The 16,135-nt window shown below is 36.5% G+C and overlaps 1 protein-coding gene across 1 annotated transcript; it reads right to left on the reverse strand.

Annotated features, from left to right (window-relative positions):
• Positions 1 to 2,760: 2,760 nt before the first annotated feature.
• LOC139891964 (inactive LRR receptor-like serine/threonine-protein kinase BIR2) lies at positions 2,761 to 4,768 on the reverse strand. The gene has a single exon (XM_071874989.1). It carries the CDS (start codon positions 4,662 to 4,664, stop codon positions 2,856 to 2,858), a length of 1,809 nt encoding a protein of 602 aa, XP_071731090.1. The 5' UTR covers positions 4,665 to 4,768; the 3' UTR covers positions 2,761 to 2,855.
• Between the last annotated feature and the right edge of the window lie 11,367 nt (positions 4,769 to 16,135).

The following is a 16,135-nucleotide window of genomic DNA, read 5'->3' on the forward strand; positions in this document are numbered from 1 at the left end:
AATGTTTGGACTATTGATTACGCATAAACAATTTTGTGTTTTTGGAAAAAGGAAGATGAGGGTATTGTGGTAACATAAATCAGCTATATAGGGACTAGTGGGGTTTTGCTGGTGACCGAGACATCCATCCAATAAGGCATCTCATTAATTTAAGGTGCAAGTAAACACCTTCAATTGGTGACCGAATAAGTTTATCAGTCAATACAGCCATTAATGCGTAGGTAAACAGGCCCTTAGGGGAAGTCCCTCAATACAGCCACTAATAATTCCTCATAATCGGTCAACTAATATCCGATTCCATATTAATAAATCAAACTAAAAAACCATTAAATAAAGCATAACAAATTTTTTTTTGGACAGCTGTTAGGATCACCCAGGGGACTTAATCACCCACACGTTCATCTCCTACACAGTTATACCCGCCCCCAATGCATATTGTTTCGGCTTTCTCCTTTTCCGTAACAACGTCGTGGCATGCATTGTCTAAGGATCCTGTTTCCTTTCCCGTAACATATACAGTGGCTCTCTTGGACACTCAACACCATCTCGACTCATCTGGATCCCCGACCTCTTTTCCAGTTATGTCTACAGTCATCTCGGTTTAAACCTCCATAGCCAGAGCCAGAACGTACTTTAATGTACTTTGACGTGTGATTTTCTTCACTATTATTAGAAGTGTTACCCCACTTACAAATAAACTAACTAATAATTCCTCATAATCGGTCAACTTATATCCGATTCTCTACTAACAAATTAAACCAGAAAACAATCAAATAAAGCATAACAATAAAACATTAAATATTAAATGCTTGATAAAACCAACGTATACTCTTTATTAAACTGATTAGCCCAACACAGAGAATATCCTATCAGCAATGAGATTTCAGTGACTGTCCCTTGTTCTGTTCAAGTTTTTTCGGGAGATTGGTTCTGGGGCATGTGGATTGAAGCTTCCAAAATTTTAGTCTCTAATAGGACCGGCGACAATTTGGTCCATTTGGATTTCATGAAACAAAGCTTTATTCGTGGAGAGTTCTCTTGTCGCCTTGTCAGAGATTCTTAGTCTAATCGATTAAACTCAGTTTTTTTGGGGGCCTACGAATGCTAATCTTTGCCATTGTTATCAACTACATATTTGATTAACGCAACCTTGGTTTTTGGTTCTGACATGATAGCAACTAGTCAACTACAGATTTTTTGTGGTCATTTTGTAGGCATGTTTTCTAAAGTTTTCATTGTGTATTGGCGTTGTTCTATTGCACTTTCTTCAGCCTGTCAGATGGAGATGGACTTCTTTAATATGTATCCTCGTCATTATCATTCAATATTTTAATTTAATATGTATCATCGTCATTATTCATTATCATTCAATATTATATTGTGTTGTTTTAAAACTTCTTTTCATATTTGTTTTCCCGGAAATTGATAAAATTAAAGAGTCCTTTCGATAAATGTAAGAACTGAATACTGACCAAACCAAACAAACGCCTAAACAAACCTCAAACCTACACTAAACAATCTAAAGTATATAAATCAACTTATGTGTAGAGTAATAATTAGGAACTATCAATTATACTGTAGCATAAATGATAAGATATTTGCTACGAAAGGCACACAAAGCATAAATGATTTATATAATCTAAACTTAGGATACGATAATCATATTAGCATAATCAACTTAAGATTCTTTGGACAAAAGGCATAATGGGTGGAAACTTTTACCTAACCTGACATCACATAAATCACATAAATTCAATTACAACATGGCTGCTGACCTTTTCTACACCTGCTACCAGCCCACACCACCCCAAACATAAATGACTGTGTGTAGGAAAGATCTATGATGTCAGGTTAGATTTGTTTCCAGCCAATGGACCATCCAAATTATTGATGTGTAGATATAACCCTTGTTAACAAAATACTAATATATACAATATGGCAGCTTCCTTCAGCAGAACACCCTGACCCATTTTAATTCTAAATGCAACCACTTTCAACCCAAACTCATATTGATGCATTATCTGACCTGTCAGTGGCTGACCCAGTAGTTCTGCCACCGCTACAAAATAACAATACAGCAGCCACCAAATGATGATGATAAAGTTTGGGTTACAAGATAATTATGAGTTATAAATATAGCAAATAAGTGTATGCAACATATGACATCACTATAACAACCTGGTTTAACAACACGACTAAATACAACTGAACATCTATTCTACATATCCTAATCAAGGTTACCTGGAACAGCATCAGGCTGACCAAATCAAATGATGAAGAATAAAACACAATGAGTTGGTATATTCATTTGTTTAATTCGAGTGTTGACTAAATTGGAAACTATTTATAACCAAAACAAATATGATCAAATTTGGGTTACCGGGCAGTCATATAATACTATAATACGAATAATAATAGAGAGCTCAGTGTATGTTACTTTCCACTTAATGATCTGTTTTTGTACAGTTCTTAATTCTTAATTCAGCAAGTAAAATTGTTGTTTCTTTATCACTTAATCTGAAAAATTGGTCTGTGTTTCTAAGAGACATAGAATCAGACACCCATTCTCATTAAGAGACAAATGGAAACAGGAATTAATTCAGAAAATAGTAAACAGCCCCGCCACTCCTCGAATCATACCCACAGAGCATTCTTGAAAATATGATGAAACTAATAGTTTCAGCAGCTTTTGTGTAATATAATGCAGTTATATTTGACAAGCATCGAAAAAAATAGGGCTTAAATAGAAATAACAAGATCTACAACAAGCATGCTTCAATATTTATATTAATGGATAATATTTTCAAGGCCATGTATGAAACATGAACTTATCTCTATGCACGATAGTTCAAACGTCATTCTTTGTTAAAAAGAAGAGGAAATTCATCATGATGTTCAGATAAACCTAGTTCTTGAGCCATGCTTTTTAACGCTTCATAAACCTGGTACATAGACCATCTTGCTTTAGGCTGATAAGTAATACAATTACCTGCAATTTTCATGAACTGGACAATCTTCACATCATGACCTTTGGCTCGAAGATTATTATCAATGGCAAACTCAATTCGACCTGCACTTAAAAGCTGATTCACCCAATCCACTAAATTACCCTTAAACCCTTCATCTGTAGCTGTTACATTTGCAGGTTTTTGCCCAGTTGCCAGTTCCAATAACACCACCCCAAAAGCATATGTATCACCTTTCATAGAAGAAACCATGGTGCTCGAATACTCAGGAGCTACATACCCAAACTCACCCAAATCCCCATTAACAAAACTACTTTCATTTGGGTGCTGATTTGATAAATTCATAAGCCTAGCTAATCCAACATCCACAATTCGAGCATCATAATCTTCATCAACAAATATAGCATTAGAGCTAACGTTTTGATGTAATATTGGAGGCCGACAACCATGATGAAGCCAAGCGAGCCCTCGTGCTGCACCCAAACCAATCCTAAACCTCGCAGGCCAATCTAACGAGCTTCCCTGTGTAGCCAACAATGATGAAAGAGTTCCATTTGTCATATACTTATAAACCAAAAGCTTTTCTTCTACTACTAAACAATACCCTAACAAAGGAGTCAAATTCGGGTGTCTTAAATGACCCAACCCATTCATCTCAGCTTGAAACTGCCTCTCAGAAAGCTTACACGTACTTAGCCTCTTAATCGCAAGTGCAGAACCATCTCTAAGAATAGCCTTATACGTTGTCCCTGTCCTAGTCGATACAATAACACTCTCGTTACTAAAATTATTCGTAGCAATCATTAAATCTACAAGCCTAACCTTCACAAGTGGTTTCTGAAACAAAGACACCTGAACAAGCTTATGACTTCTCAACCTATCAGCCCAAGTACTGCTTCCATCCTCTCCCATAATCCCGTTCCGTCTCTTCCTCTTTGACCTGGTGAAGCACCACCACCACAACCCAAACCCTATCAACAACGAAGCCGCAGCACCAAACACACCAGCAGCAACAATAATAGTCAGATTCTTCTTATTCAAACCACCACAACTATCTAACGGCTTACCACAAAGTCCTCTGTTTCCGTCAAACTTAGACGAATCAAACTTCGACAACCGCGGCGGTATCGGACCAGATAAATCATTATTCGCAACCGAAAACTCACTCAACCTAACCAAATTAGAAAACTGAGGCGGTATACCTCCTATAAACTGATTATCATTCAAAATAATCCGATTCAAAAAGGAACAATTACTTAACCCTACCGGAATTTCACCGGTCAATTGATTACCGGAGAGATCTAAATCAACTAAATAAGGTAACCACGTACACAGTTCATTAGGTATAGAACCAGTTATATTATTACCGGATAGATCTAGTGATTGTAAACCTTGACAGAACCGTATGGCCGGTGGAAATGATCCGGCGAGTCCTGCTTGACCTAGCCGTAGCTTAATCACACGATTCTCCTGTTGATTCCAACATTCAAGCAAATTAAAGGCGCAAATGTATCCTGGTGTCATGTTAGTAAAGATCCAGCTGGATAACGCAAAGTTTGGATCACGGAGCGAGGTTTTTAAGCCTTGTAGACATTTGGTGTCATCTTCGCCGACGACGGCGGACGGCGGAGTGGAGATGAGAACGGCGATGGTGAGAAGAAGTGGAACGGAATTGAGAATTAGTTTGAAAGAAGGCATTGATGATTGAATTTTAGTGTTAGGGTTTTGCTAATTTGGGGAATTTGGTGATGGTGCAGGTTTAGTTATTTTTAATCCATTCTCTGATCTCTTTTTTTTTTTTTTTTTTCGTTTCTAGTGGTGACACGTCATTTGGTCAGAAATTTTTTGTAGTGGGAGAATGATAAGGTGGGAAGAACCTTGACTTTTGTGGGGTGTTGTTTATTGAAGTTTGACCGGTGAATTTATTTTGCCTGCTGAGTTTCTATATCAGTAAAAGCGCGAGGAGTACTGAAACCGTTTTTACAATAGGAACACATTCTTTTGAATTAGTCAAGTAAAAATTTATACGGTATAATTAAATTGAAGAATTACGGAGTATATAATTATTTAAATAAAAATTTGTATTCTGAGTTTTTTTTTTCAAGGTAAGTATCTGAAATCCTTGACGGGAAATACCCATCCACCAGATCATTTTACACGCGCTTTCGGGTGAAAACTCGAACCGCATTACAAGGACCTGATTCTTAAACCATCACGAGGGACAGGCGAAGCGGGCCGAATCCTGAAATACGAGTCAGTTAAACATCTTCGGGGTCACTCAATAAATCGGGTAAATACCCTGAAAAGTTTAGAGAATGGACTTGAGATCTCCCAACCCATTCAACACACTATTAGATATATGTGTTTTGTGGGTTGAGAATCTGCAACCAGATGGATAATAGAATCGTGGTGTCACTTTCTTAATCGAGTGTTTTGACCCACTTGGTCACGGGTATCACAAAATCACGATTAGGATAAGACTAGTATGAACAATCGTCTTGACCAAAAGATAATTGTTCCTTGCAATTATAAAAGTATAATCTGAAAGTTTGAGTATTGAAAGCGTGCTTGAAAATGTCAAATTTCTGGAACCTTTCTTCAATGAATTTAGGTTTGCATATATAATGGGTCAAAAGGTGCAGTGGAGTGTTGCAACCTTTCAAATTTAGTTATGATCAAAAGTCACAACCCTTGGCAACCGACATGTTTGAATGGGTGCTTTAGAACACTAATAAACCCCTTAAACATGTCGCAAAACGCCCAAGTACAATAACCAACCATTTGTGATATGTTACAAAATGTTTGGGCAAAGATTGCACCTTTTCTGCACATACAACACTGTGGTGCGGCACACCATACAAGTGGTGTGGCGCACACTCCTCGTTCAATCATATGGTGCGGCGCACCTAGTAACGATTGCAGAGCACCTTAACACACCAAAGCCTACTGACTTCGAGTGGTCCTTTTCATATTATACGGTGTGGCGCACCGTAAGCCTGGACAACCAAATCATAGTTTGATTCAACTCAGACTATACCCAACTCAAGCTACCTCTTTTAGCTCTTTGACGTACCTGTACTCCACACTCTACAAATCCGTTCTAGAGCATTAGAGATTGCTTCACTTTCAACTAGCAAATCCAATACACTAAAATGATTCATTGGGTCACAGTAAAATCACCAACAAATCCCCTCTCCCTCCCGTTTTAGTGTTATCCTTAATTTACTAAAATGTAAACAAACAGTAAAACCAATGTATCAGTGGAAACGTTCTAAGAATTGAATTTTCACCTAGTATATTACACATTTCAAGAATTCGAAAATCAGGGTGCTCGTAACGTTTGAACCCACTAATCCATTTGAAAACTACAAGATAACATGCACATAAGTTTCGTACTTTCTACAATTAAACCCGACACTTTACAAGCCATGTGTCCTAATCCTCTCATGAACATATCAAAAAACCAAGTCCAAGCTTTCTTGAAGCTGCAAATTTCATGTCCACATAGGTTGTTTTCTTCAATCTTGCTTCTACAATGCAATTTTTCAAGAAAACTATTAAGAAGTGTTAAACTTCAACCTAACTTTATCTTGTAGGTCCGAACACATACCTCGAGATTATATTTACATGTGTTCCAATCTTGAAATAGTAGGCTTTCCACATTGAATTCATCTCCTAGCGTTTACTAGAAGGGAATTGGTTATCCCACTATGGAAGATCTAAATGAACTTCAATCCCACACCAATAGTTGACTTTTGCACTAAGTCCCTTACTGATCCTTTGGTCAAGTGACTGGCCAAATACTTGTAAGACCCAAGTTTGAAAAGTACATAATGTATATATGTTAATGCTGGCGACATCACTTTTCTGTTTTGAGCCGCGATGCGGCTAGGCCCTGACGGAAATTATTACTTTTTATTTAATTATAAGAAAGGCAATTTGGTATTTTCGCTTAGTGGACGACTCTAAGGCCCCAAGATCAGTTGGTGGGTGTCATTACTCCCTTTTCATCTACCTTATCTCTTCCAATTCAAGTTTAGAGAGAGATAGTGATTTCTAGTGTGAGAAAGCTTAAATCAAGGAAGAAGAAGTTTGTTTCGGGTTTAAGTACTTGTATTAAAGTTTCTCATCTAGTCACTAGCTACGTTTTGGATTGTGGTGGTAAGTCCTAATCTTGATTTCCTTACTTTAAATTAGTTAAGGGTTAGGGTTTGGGTTAGTGATGAACTTAAAACCCATTTGCTAGTAATTGGGGGTTTTGGGTAAGATTGAGTCATGGGGACTCAAAGATGACTAACTTAGGGTTTGAAATGATAAATGTGTTTATGAGTCTAATTTGGTTAGTTAATTACTAGCACACTTGGATATTATGAAAGTGGGTGTTATTTGGGTACATTGGTGACCCAAATGGGTGTGTTGACTTTGAAATGGGTCAAACGAGTGTTGAATGACCAAGTAGTGTGTAGTTGGGTGATTTAATGCCATGGTCACCAGTTTTAGTGATTATTGGTACGTTAGGCCTATAATTGACATTATGAGGGCAATGGGTGAACAATTGCGCTAAGTGGTCTATTTGGCCGGGTTAAGAGTCCCATTTAGATAAGTGTTTATTTTATGTTAATATTATAGGTGATTTCATTGACGGTTGAAGGGTTTGTTGGCTTACCTTCGTTTTGGATACAAGGTGAGTGGAATAATTATATGTGTATGTATATAATGTATTTATTTGCGTAGCGTGAGATGTGAAGTGTCGAAGTGTTAAGAAACCACATTTCACGTGATGAGGGAAGTGTCGAAGTGTTAAGACAATTCTCTAAGGAACATGATGAGTGAAGCATCGAGGTGTTAAGATGCCACTCGGAAGTGAAGCATCGAGGTGTTAAGATGCCACTCGAGGGTGAAGTATCGAGGTGTTAAGATGCCACTCGGGGGTTAGTGATACGCGGTGTTAAGTACACTAATGGATGTTGGGAACTCCGATGGTCTTTCGCGAGCACCATTCCCTTGTACGATTGATTATCCATGGTTGTGTGTTGTAGTGTAGCATATTATATTGTCACGTTATATGCTATTGTTGAGCTAGCTTGTTGAGCTAGCTTATATTGTCACGAATCATACTATGTCTAACACCTAAGTGTCTAGACTTTCCATTATACATATGGCTATAAGCCTTAGCCAAAGTTGAAGCACTATCACAATGTATACATCTAGGATAAATAGGCTTAGGCCACAAAGTAACCTCATAGATTAAATTCCTTAACCATTCGGCTTCATTGTCGGCCGCCGCTAAAGCTACAAACTCGGATTCCATGATCGAAGTAGTAATACACGTTTGTTTCTTTGATATCGGCTAAAAAGTCATGTGTTCACCCCTGTATTGAGGCCCAAAAACAATAAAGTTCCGAGCTTTATCGCCAAAATACCCGATTAGTCGGTTAAAATTGAAGATCAAGTGATTACGAAGACGGTGCAAAAAGAATCAAGAGAATTGGAGCTAAAACGAAGATTCAAGAGCCAAAACGGTGAAAGACGAGAAATCAAGCTACGATCAAGGAAATCAAGTTATGATCTAGTGAAATCAGCAAACCAGAGCAGGCCATAAGGCTTGCCATACGCCTTGCCATACGCCTGCCAATAGGCAAAACGGCCTGCCATACGGCCAAACCAAACGGCCAGGCAAAACGGTCTGCTAAAGCAAACGACCATCAAAAACAGCCTGCCATACGGCTTGCCAGCCGTATGCAGGCCAAATTTCAAGTATATTTAAAGGGTCTTTGTCATCCATCTTTACTTCAATTCACTTCTCTCTCTCTCTCTCTCTCTCTACAATATTAGTCATACTTTCAAGGTCTTCGACTCCGTGCGGGAAACCTAGTACCCGGAGAAGAACGCTGAAGATTGTATTAGGAGCGGTCTGGAGTTTGAAGTTGTCACTTTTGTATTCGGAACTCATTTAATCTACTGGTACTTCTATCATTTGTCTTTATATAATGTTTTCCATTATTATGCTTTGTGATATTGTTGCCATGATTATGTAACATCCTCAATCGGGCCTAGATGTAAGATTACTAGATTGCCCTTAAGTTTGTATTGCGTTATTATATGCTTTTATTTTTATTTAATATTTACTATTAAATAATAATGTGATTAGGACCAGTTTGTGACAAGGGTCACAGAACATGTTTGTTTATTTAATTTGGACTTCGTTTGGGTTGCCAAATGATGTACGAAAGATATCAGATACTGATAAATACCCGTGTGTTACACAGTATGGGATTTAATCCCAAATAATAGAATGATGTCTATCCCCTTCTTGCATTTTCCAGACCCTTCCCAAAACACTCCCGTACCTTCCCTTTCACCTACTAACAAACCCTAATCCTTAATTCTTGCTTTAGAGCTCAAATCGTTTATATTATTGTGTTCCTTGTGATTCACTGATTCTTTTAAGGTAAGGTTTGTATCATTTCGTGAATTAATCTTTGAGAAAATGGAGTTTTTTTGTTAGTTTTTCATAAAAGTGTAAATTGGGTCAAAATGGGTTGATTTGGTGTTGTTAGTGTCAAAACCTTGTGGGTTTGTGTTTTTAAATGATCAGTGTACTTGATTTGGCAAGTTTTAAGGTTAAAAACGAGCTCTAGGTCGAGAATTGGTGAGTTTGGTGAGAAACCCGTCACTTTGGCAGCTGCTGCTGCAGATGAACTACCCTCGGCCGATGGTCTCTGACCCTCGACCGATGGTGTCTGAAGATCGGCCGAAGGACTAGACCCTCGACCGATGGTGTGAGTCCTTCGACCAACGGTTGAAATTTTAACGATCGACCGATGGTGTAGTCCCTCGACTGATGGTGTAGTGACGATCGGTCGACAGTCCCGAATGATGGTCTTAGACAGTGAAAATTTTACTAAGTGTTGATTTTTAGACGTTATGCTGCATGTTTGTATTTTGGTGTTCAGGATGTAAATTTTGAAAGTGCACAAGTGTTAAGCAAAAAAATTTTAGCGGACAAATTTTCTGACAAAAATTTATATATTGTGTTATTTGGTGTTAATGGACAATAACTAACTTAATTTGCCTTATGTTCAGGTGAAAAAGATAAGGAAGCCGTTCAGTAGTAGATTATCTGAGCTGGTTGCTGGTATTTGGTGAGTGGGACCAACTGGAGAATATAGTATATAGAAGCATGTTATATTATGATTGCCATGCTTGTTAGATATACTTATTGTTGTGGTTAGTTAGTTCCTTGTGATGACTGCATGTTAGTTGATGCTTGTCTTCTGGAGCCCAGTGCGTCCCTATTGTGTGGTAGCCTCGGTAGGAGAGATCAACCTGCGGGTTGGGTTCCTCTGTGGTAGCCTATACATCCGTGGTGTATATATATGTGAATGACGCGTCAGTCGCTTGTGGATTATGTATATACATACGGTGGTGGAGGAACTTCTGGTAAGCCCCAGTCCGATCAGCTGGTGGTTAATGGTTTGGCCGAGCCGCCAGAGTCTCTGTAGACGGCACTTGGGTGATGTTTGTGTGTTAGACTATTGTGACATGATTAGTATAGCACTTATGTATGCTATGGTCTGTAGTTAGTCGTACTCACTTAGCTTTATGCTAATTCCCCTCCATCTCCTCCCTGCAGGTTGTTAGCTTTTGTAGATAGTGCTTTTGGGAGAAGACGGGCATGATGATGTTATGTCTGACAGGGTTAACTCTGATGTGGTCTTTTAGAATATGAACCGTGTACTTTTGAAAACAGAATGTATTTACGTCTCTTCCTGTTAATATGTAAATTGTTTTAATGACACGTGACATCGGTTTGTACAAATGTCGATATCGTATTTAATTAATATTATGCTTCCGCCATGTATTTATTATAAAAAAAATATATATAGCGGTGTCACAATTAACGAGTAGTTATCTTTAGTGTATGCTATGATGTAGTCAGTTATAATGCGGAAATAATATTATGGTTTGTGTATGTTGTCGAGATTCTTTCCGATTATGCTTTAAACTCAATCGCTTTTCTAACTAATAGAACGTAGTTATCGGCTCTGTCATTGGGAAGTCACGAACCCCGATCCAGATTACACTATCTGTGTCACCCCTTGGTAAGAGAAGTCTATCGGATACAACGTAAGTTTGACTAAGGCACACCGGTTGTAGTAAGTCCACCGAGCCTTGGATTCCGACTGAGGACTCTTTCGTAGTGAAACATCTAACTAGACCCATAGTACATTGTCGGTCCTAGACCATGCTAGTGTAGTCACCAAGCATATAAACTTCATACGTGCACGCTGAAGCACAACGGTTGTTGTAAGCTGTACCTCTGCTAAGTAAGGCCATGGAACCCGGTCAGTGCTGATTAGTACACTTCACCATAACGCGGTCTCAAGCATTGCACCCCGCTTGAGGGATTCTTAGTTAATTAAGGAACTGTTTGTTTAAACACATAAAGGATTGGACCGTTAGGATAACCAAACGTGTTGATGGAAGTCAAACCTGACTTGGCCATGGTGTTCTTTATGGTTGAACGCTTCTTAAGGGCCTAACTATCTCTTTGAAACCCAATCATTAACGAAAGCATCGAAACACATCAGGTCTCTCGGATATGGCATGTAGTGACCCGAACTTTTCCATGTTTATATATATTAATTGAGATTGATATTTACATGATTAAATGTTTCCAACATGTTAAGCAATCAAACTTGTTAAGACTTGATTAATTGAAATAGGTTTCATATAGACAATTGACCACCCAAGTTGACCGGTGATTCACGAACGTTAAAACTTGTAAAAACTATATGATGACATATATATGGTTATATATATAGTTAACATGATATTATGATAAGTAAACATATCATTAAGTATATTAACAATGAACTACATATGTAAAAACAAGACTACTAACTTAATGATTTTGAAACGAGACATATATGTAACGATTATCGTTGTAACGATATTTAATGTATATATATCATATTAAGAGATATTCGTACATCATAATATCATGATAATATAATAATTTAAAATCTCTTTTGATATTATAAACATTGGGTTAACAACATTTAACAAGATCGTTAACCTAAAGGTTTCAAAACAACATTTACATGTAACGACTAACGATGACTTAACGACTCAGTTAAAATGTATATACATGTAGTGTTTTAATATGTATTCATACACTTTTGAAAGACTTCAAGACACTTATCAAAATACTTCTACTTAACAAAAATGCTTACAATTACATCCTCGTTCAGTTTCATCAACAATTCTACTCGTATGCACCCGTATTCGTACTCGTACAATACACAGCTTTTAGATGTATGTACTATTGGTATATACACTCCAATGATCAGCTCTTAGCAGCCCATGTGAGTCACCTAACACATGTGGGAACCATCATTTGGCAACTAGCATGAAATATCTCATAAAATTACAAAAATATGAGTAATCATTCATGACTTATTTACATGAAAACAAAATTACATATCCTTTATATCTAATCCATACACCAATGACCAAAAACACCTACAAACACTTTCATTCTTCAATTTTCTTCATCTAATTGATCTCTCTCAAGTTCTATCTTCAAGTTCTAAGTGTTCTTCATATATTCTACAAGTTCTAGTTACATAAAATCAAGAATACTTTCAAGTTTGCTAGCTCACTTCCAATCTTGTAAGGTGATCATCTAACCTCAAGAAATCTTTGTTTCTTACAGTAGGTTATCATTCTAATACAAGGTAATAATCATATTCAAACTTTGGTTCAATTTCTATAACTATAACAATCTTATTTCAAGTGATGATCTTACTTGAACTTGTTTTCGTGCCATGATTCTGCTTCAAGAACTTCGAGCCATCCAAGGATCCGTTGAAGCTAGATCTATTTTTCTCTTTTCCAGTAGTTTTATCCAAGGAACTTAAGGTAGTAATGATGTTCATAACATCATTCGATTCATACATATAAAGCTATCTTATTCGAAGGTTTAAACTTGTAATCACTAGAACATAGTTTAGTTAATTCTAAACTTGTTCGCAAACAAAAGTTAATCCTTCTAACTTGACTTTTAAAATCAACTAAACACATGTTCTATATCTATATGATATGCTAACTTAATGATTTAAAACCTGGAAACACGAAAAACACCGTAAAACCGGATTTACGCCGTCGTAGTAACACCGCGGGCTGTTTTGGGTTAGTTAATTAAAAACTATGATAAACTTTGATTTAAAAGTTGTTATTCTGAGAAAATGATTTTTATTATGAACATGAAACTATATCCAAAAATTATGGTTAAACTCAAAGTGGAAGTATGTTTTCTAAAATGGTCATCTAGACGTCGTTCTTTCGACTGAAATGACTACCTTTACAAAAATGACTTGTAACTTATTTTTCTGACTATAAACCTATATTTTTTCTGTTTAGATTCATAAAATAGAGTTCAATATGAAACCATAGCAATTTTATTCACTCAAAACGGATTTAAAATGAAGAAGTTATGGGTAAAACAAGATTGGATAATTTTTCTCATTTTAGCTACGTGAAAATTGGTAACAAATCTATTCCAACCATAACTTAATCAACTTGTATTGTATATTATGTAATATTGAGATACCATAGACACGTATACAATGTTTCGACCTATCATGTCGACACATCTATATATATTTCAGAACAACCATAGACACTCTATATGTGAATGTTGGAGTTAGCTATACAGGGTTGAGGTTGATTCCAAAATATATATAGTTTGAGTTGTGATCAATACTGAGATACGTATACACTGGGTCGTGGATTGATTCAAGATAATATTTATCGATTTATTTCTGTACATCTAACTGTGGACAACTAGTTGTAGGTTACTAACGAGGACAGCTGACTTAATAAACTTAAAACATCAAAATATATTAAAAGTGTTGTAAATATATTTTGAACATACTTTGATATATATGTATATATTGTTATAGGTTCGTGAATCAACCAGTGGCCAAGTCTTACTTCCCGACGAAGTAAAAATCTGTGAAAGTGAGTTATAGTCCCACTTTTAAAATCTAATATTTTTGGGATGAGAATACATGCAGGTTTTATAAATGATTTACAAAATAGACACAAGTACGTGAAACTACATTCTATGGTTGAATTATCGAAATCGAATATGCCCCTTTTTATTAAGTCTGGTAATCTAAGAATTAGGGAACAGACATCCTAATTGACGCGAATCCTAAAGATAGATCTATCGGGCCCAACAAGCCCCATCCAAAGTATCGGATGCTTTAGTACTTCGAAATTTATATCATATCCGAAGGGTGTCCCGGAATGATGGGGATATTCTTATATATGCATCTTGTTAATGTCGGTTACCAGGTGTTCACCATATGAATGATTTTATCTCTATGTATGGGATTTGTATTGAAATATGAAATCTTGTGGTCTATTATTATGATTTGATATATATAGGTTAAACCTATAACTCACCAATATTTTTGTTGACGTTTTAAGCATGTTTATTCTCAGGTGATTATTAAGAGCTTCCGCTGTCGCATACTTAAATAAGGACGAGATTTGAAGTCCATGCTTGTATGATATTGTGTAAAAACTGCATTCAAGAAACTTATTTTGTTGTAACATATTTGTATTGTAAACCATTATGTAATGGTCGTGTGTAAACAGGATATTTTAGATTATCATTATTTGATAATCTACGTAAAGCTTTTTAAACCTTTATTGATGAAATAAAGGTTATGGTTTGTTTTAAAATGAATGCAGTCTTTGAAAAATGTCTCATATAGAGGTCAAAACCTCGCAACGAAATCAATTAATATGGAACGTTTTTAATCAATAAGAACGGGACATTTCAGTTGGTATCAGAGCGTTGGTCTTAGAGAACCAGAATTTTGCATTAGTGTGTCTTATCGAGTTTGTTAGGATGCATTAGTGAGTCTGGACTTCGACCGTGTTTACTTGAAAAATGATTGCTTAACAAATTTTGTTGGAAACTATATATTTTTAACATGTGAATATTATGTGATATATTAATCTCTTAACACGTTTGATAGTATATGATAGATGTCTACCTCTACAACAAGTTCCATTGACTCACCTAATAATAATGAAGAGTCAAATGTAAATTGGAATGATTCGTGGACTGATTCACAAGTTCCCGAAGAGGAACCGGAAGAAGAGTCGGAACCGGAAGAAGAATCGGAACCGGAAGAAGAATCGGAACCGGAAGAAGAAATAGAACCAGTGGGGGAAATAATAAAACGGTTAAGTAAAAGAAAATCCTCAACCAACCGACCAAGGTTAATTATGGTCAATGGTGTTTCCGCCAAGGAAGCAAAATATTGGGAGGATTACCAATTCTCCGATGAATCGGATTCCGACGAGAATTCCGATGATGTTATAGAAATTACCCCAACTGAATTTAAAAAGGCAAAAGAAAATAATAAGGGAAAGGGCATAAAAATAGAGAAATCTAATTCCAACCCCGATGAACTTTATATGTATCGTCAACCCCCGAAGTCCTTAAGTTGTAACAATGACCCGGGAACCTCTAAACCACCAGGTTTTTCTAAACCAATGTGAAAAATGACGGCTCGTATTAGGGGAACATCATATATCCCTAGAAACTTGGCAAAACGAACCAAAACTGAAGAAGAAGAAACAAGCGAGTCGGAATAAGATAGTTGTATTCGTGTGGTGTAATATATGTAATATAGTGTGCTTATGCTTTATGATATATGTAAAAATTGCTTGTATTAATAAGTATTTTTTTATGAATCTAACTCTTGTCTATTTTACAGTATAAAAACACAAAATGGATAGACAACCCAATATTTTAAGAGACCTACCCGGAGACATGATTGATGAAATCTTGTCTAGAGTCGGTCAGAATTCTTCGGCACAACTATTTAAGGCGAGATCAGTTTGTAAGACATTCGAAGAATGTTCCAAGAATGCCTTGGTTTATAAAAGGCTTTCGTTCGAAAGATGGGGGATATCACATTGGGAAATCCATAAGTTACGATGTGTTTACTTTGATGCATATATTGCGGGGAACCCAAATGCTATTTTACGCAATGGGTTAAGAAATTATTTTGACTCAATATATCCAAATATTGGACTTCGTGATTTAGAAAAAGTGGCTAACATGCAACATAAAGAAG

This window comes from Rutidosis leptorrhynchoides, chromosome 2, assembly GCF_046630445.1.
Source record: "Rutidosis leptorrhynchoides isolate AG116_Rl617_1_P2 chromosome 2, CSIRO_AGI_Rlap_v1, whole genome shotgun sequence".
Classification (NCBI taxonomy): Eukaryota; Viridiplantae; Streptophyta; class Magnoliopsida; order Asterales; family Asteraceae; genus Rutidosis; species Rutidosis leptorrhynchoides.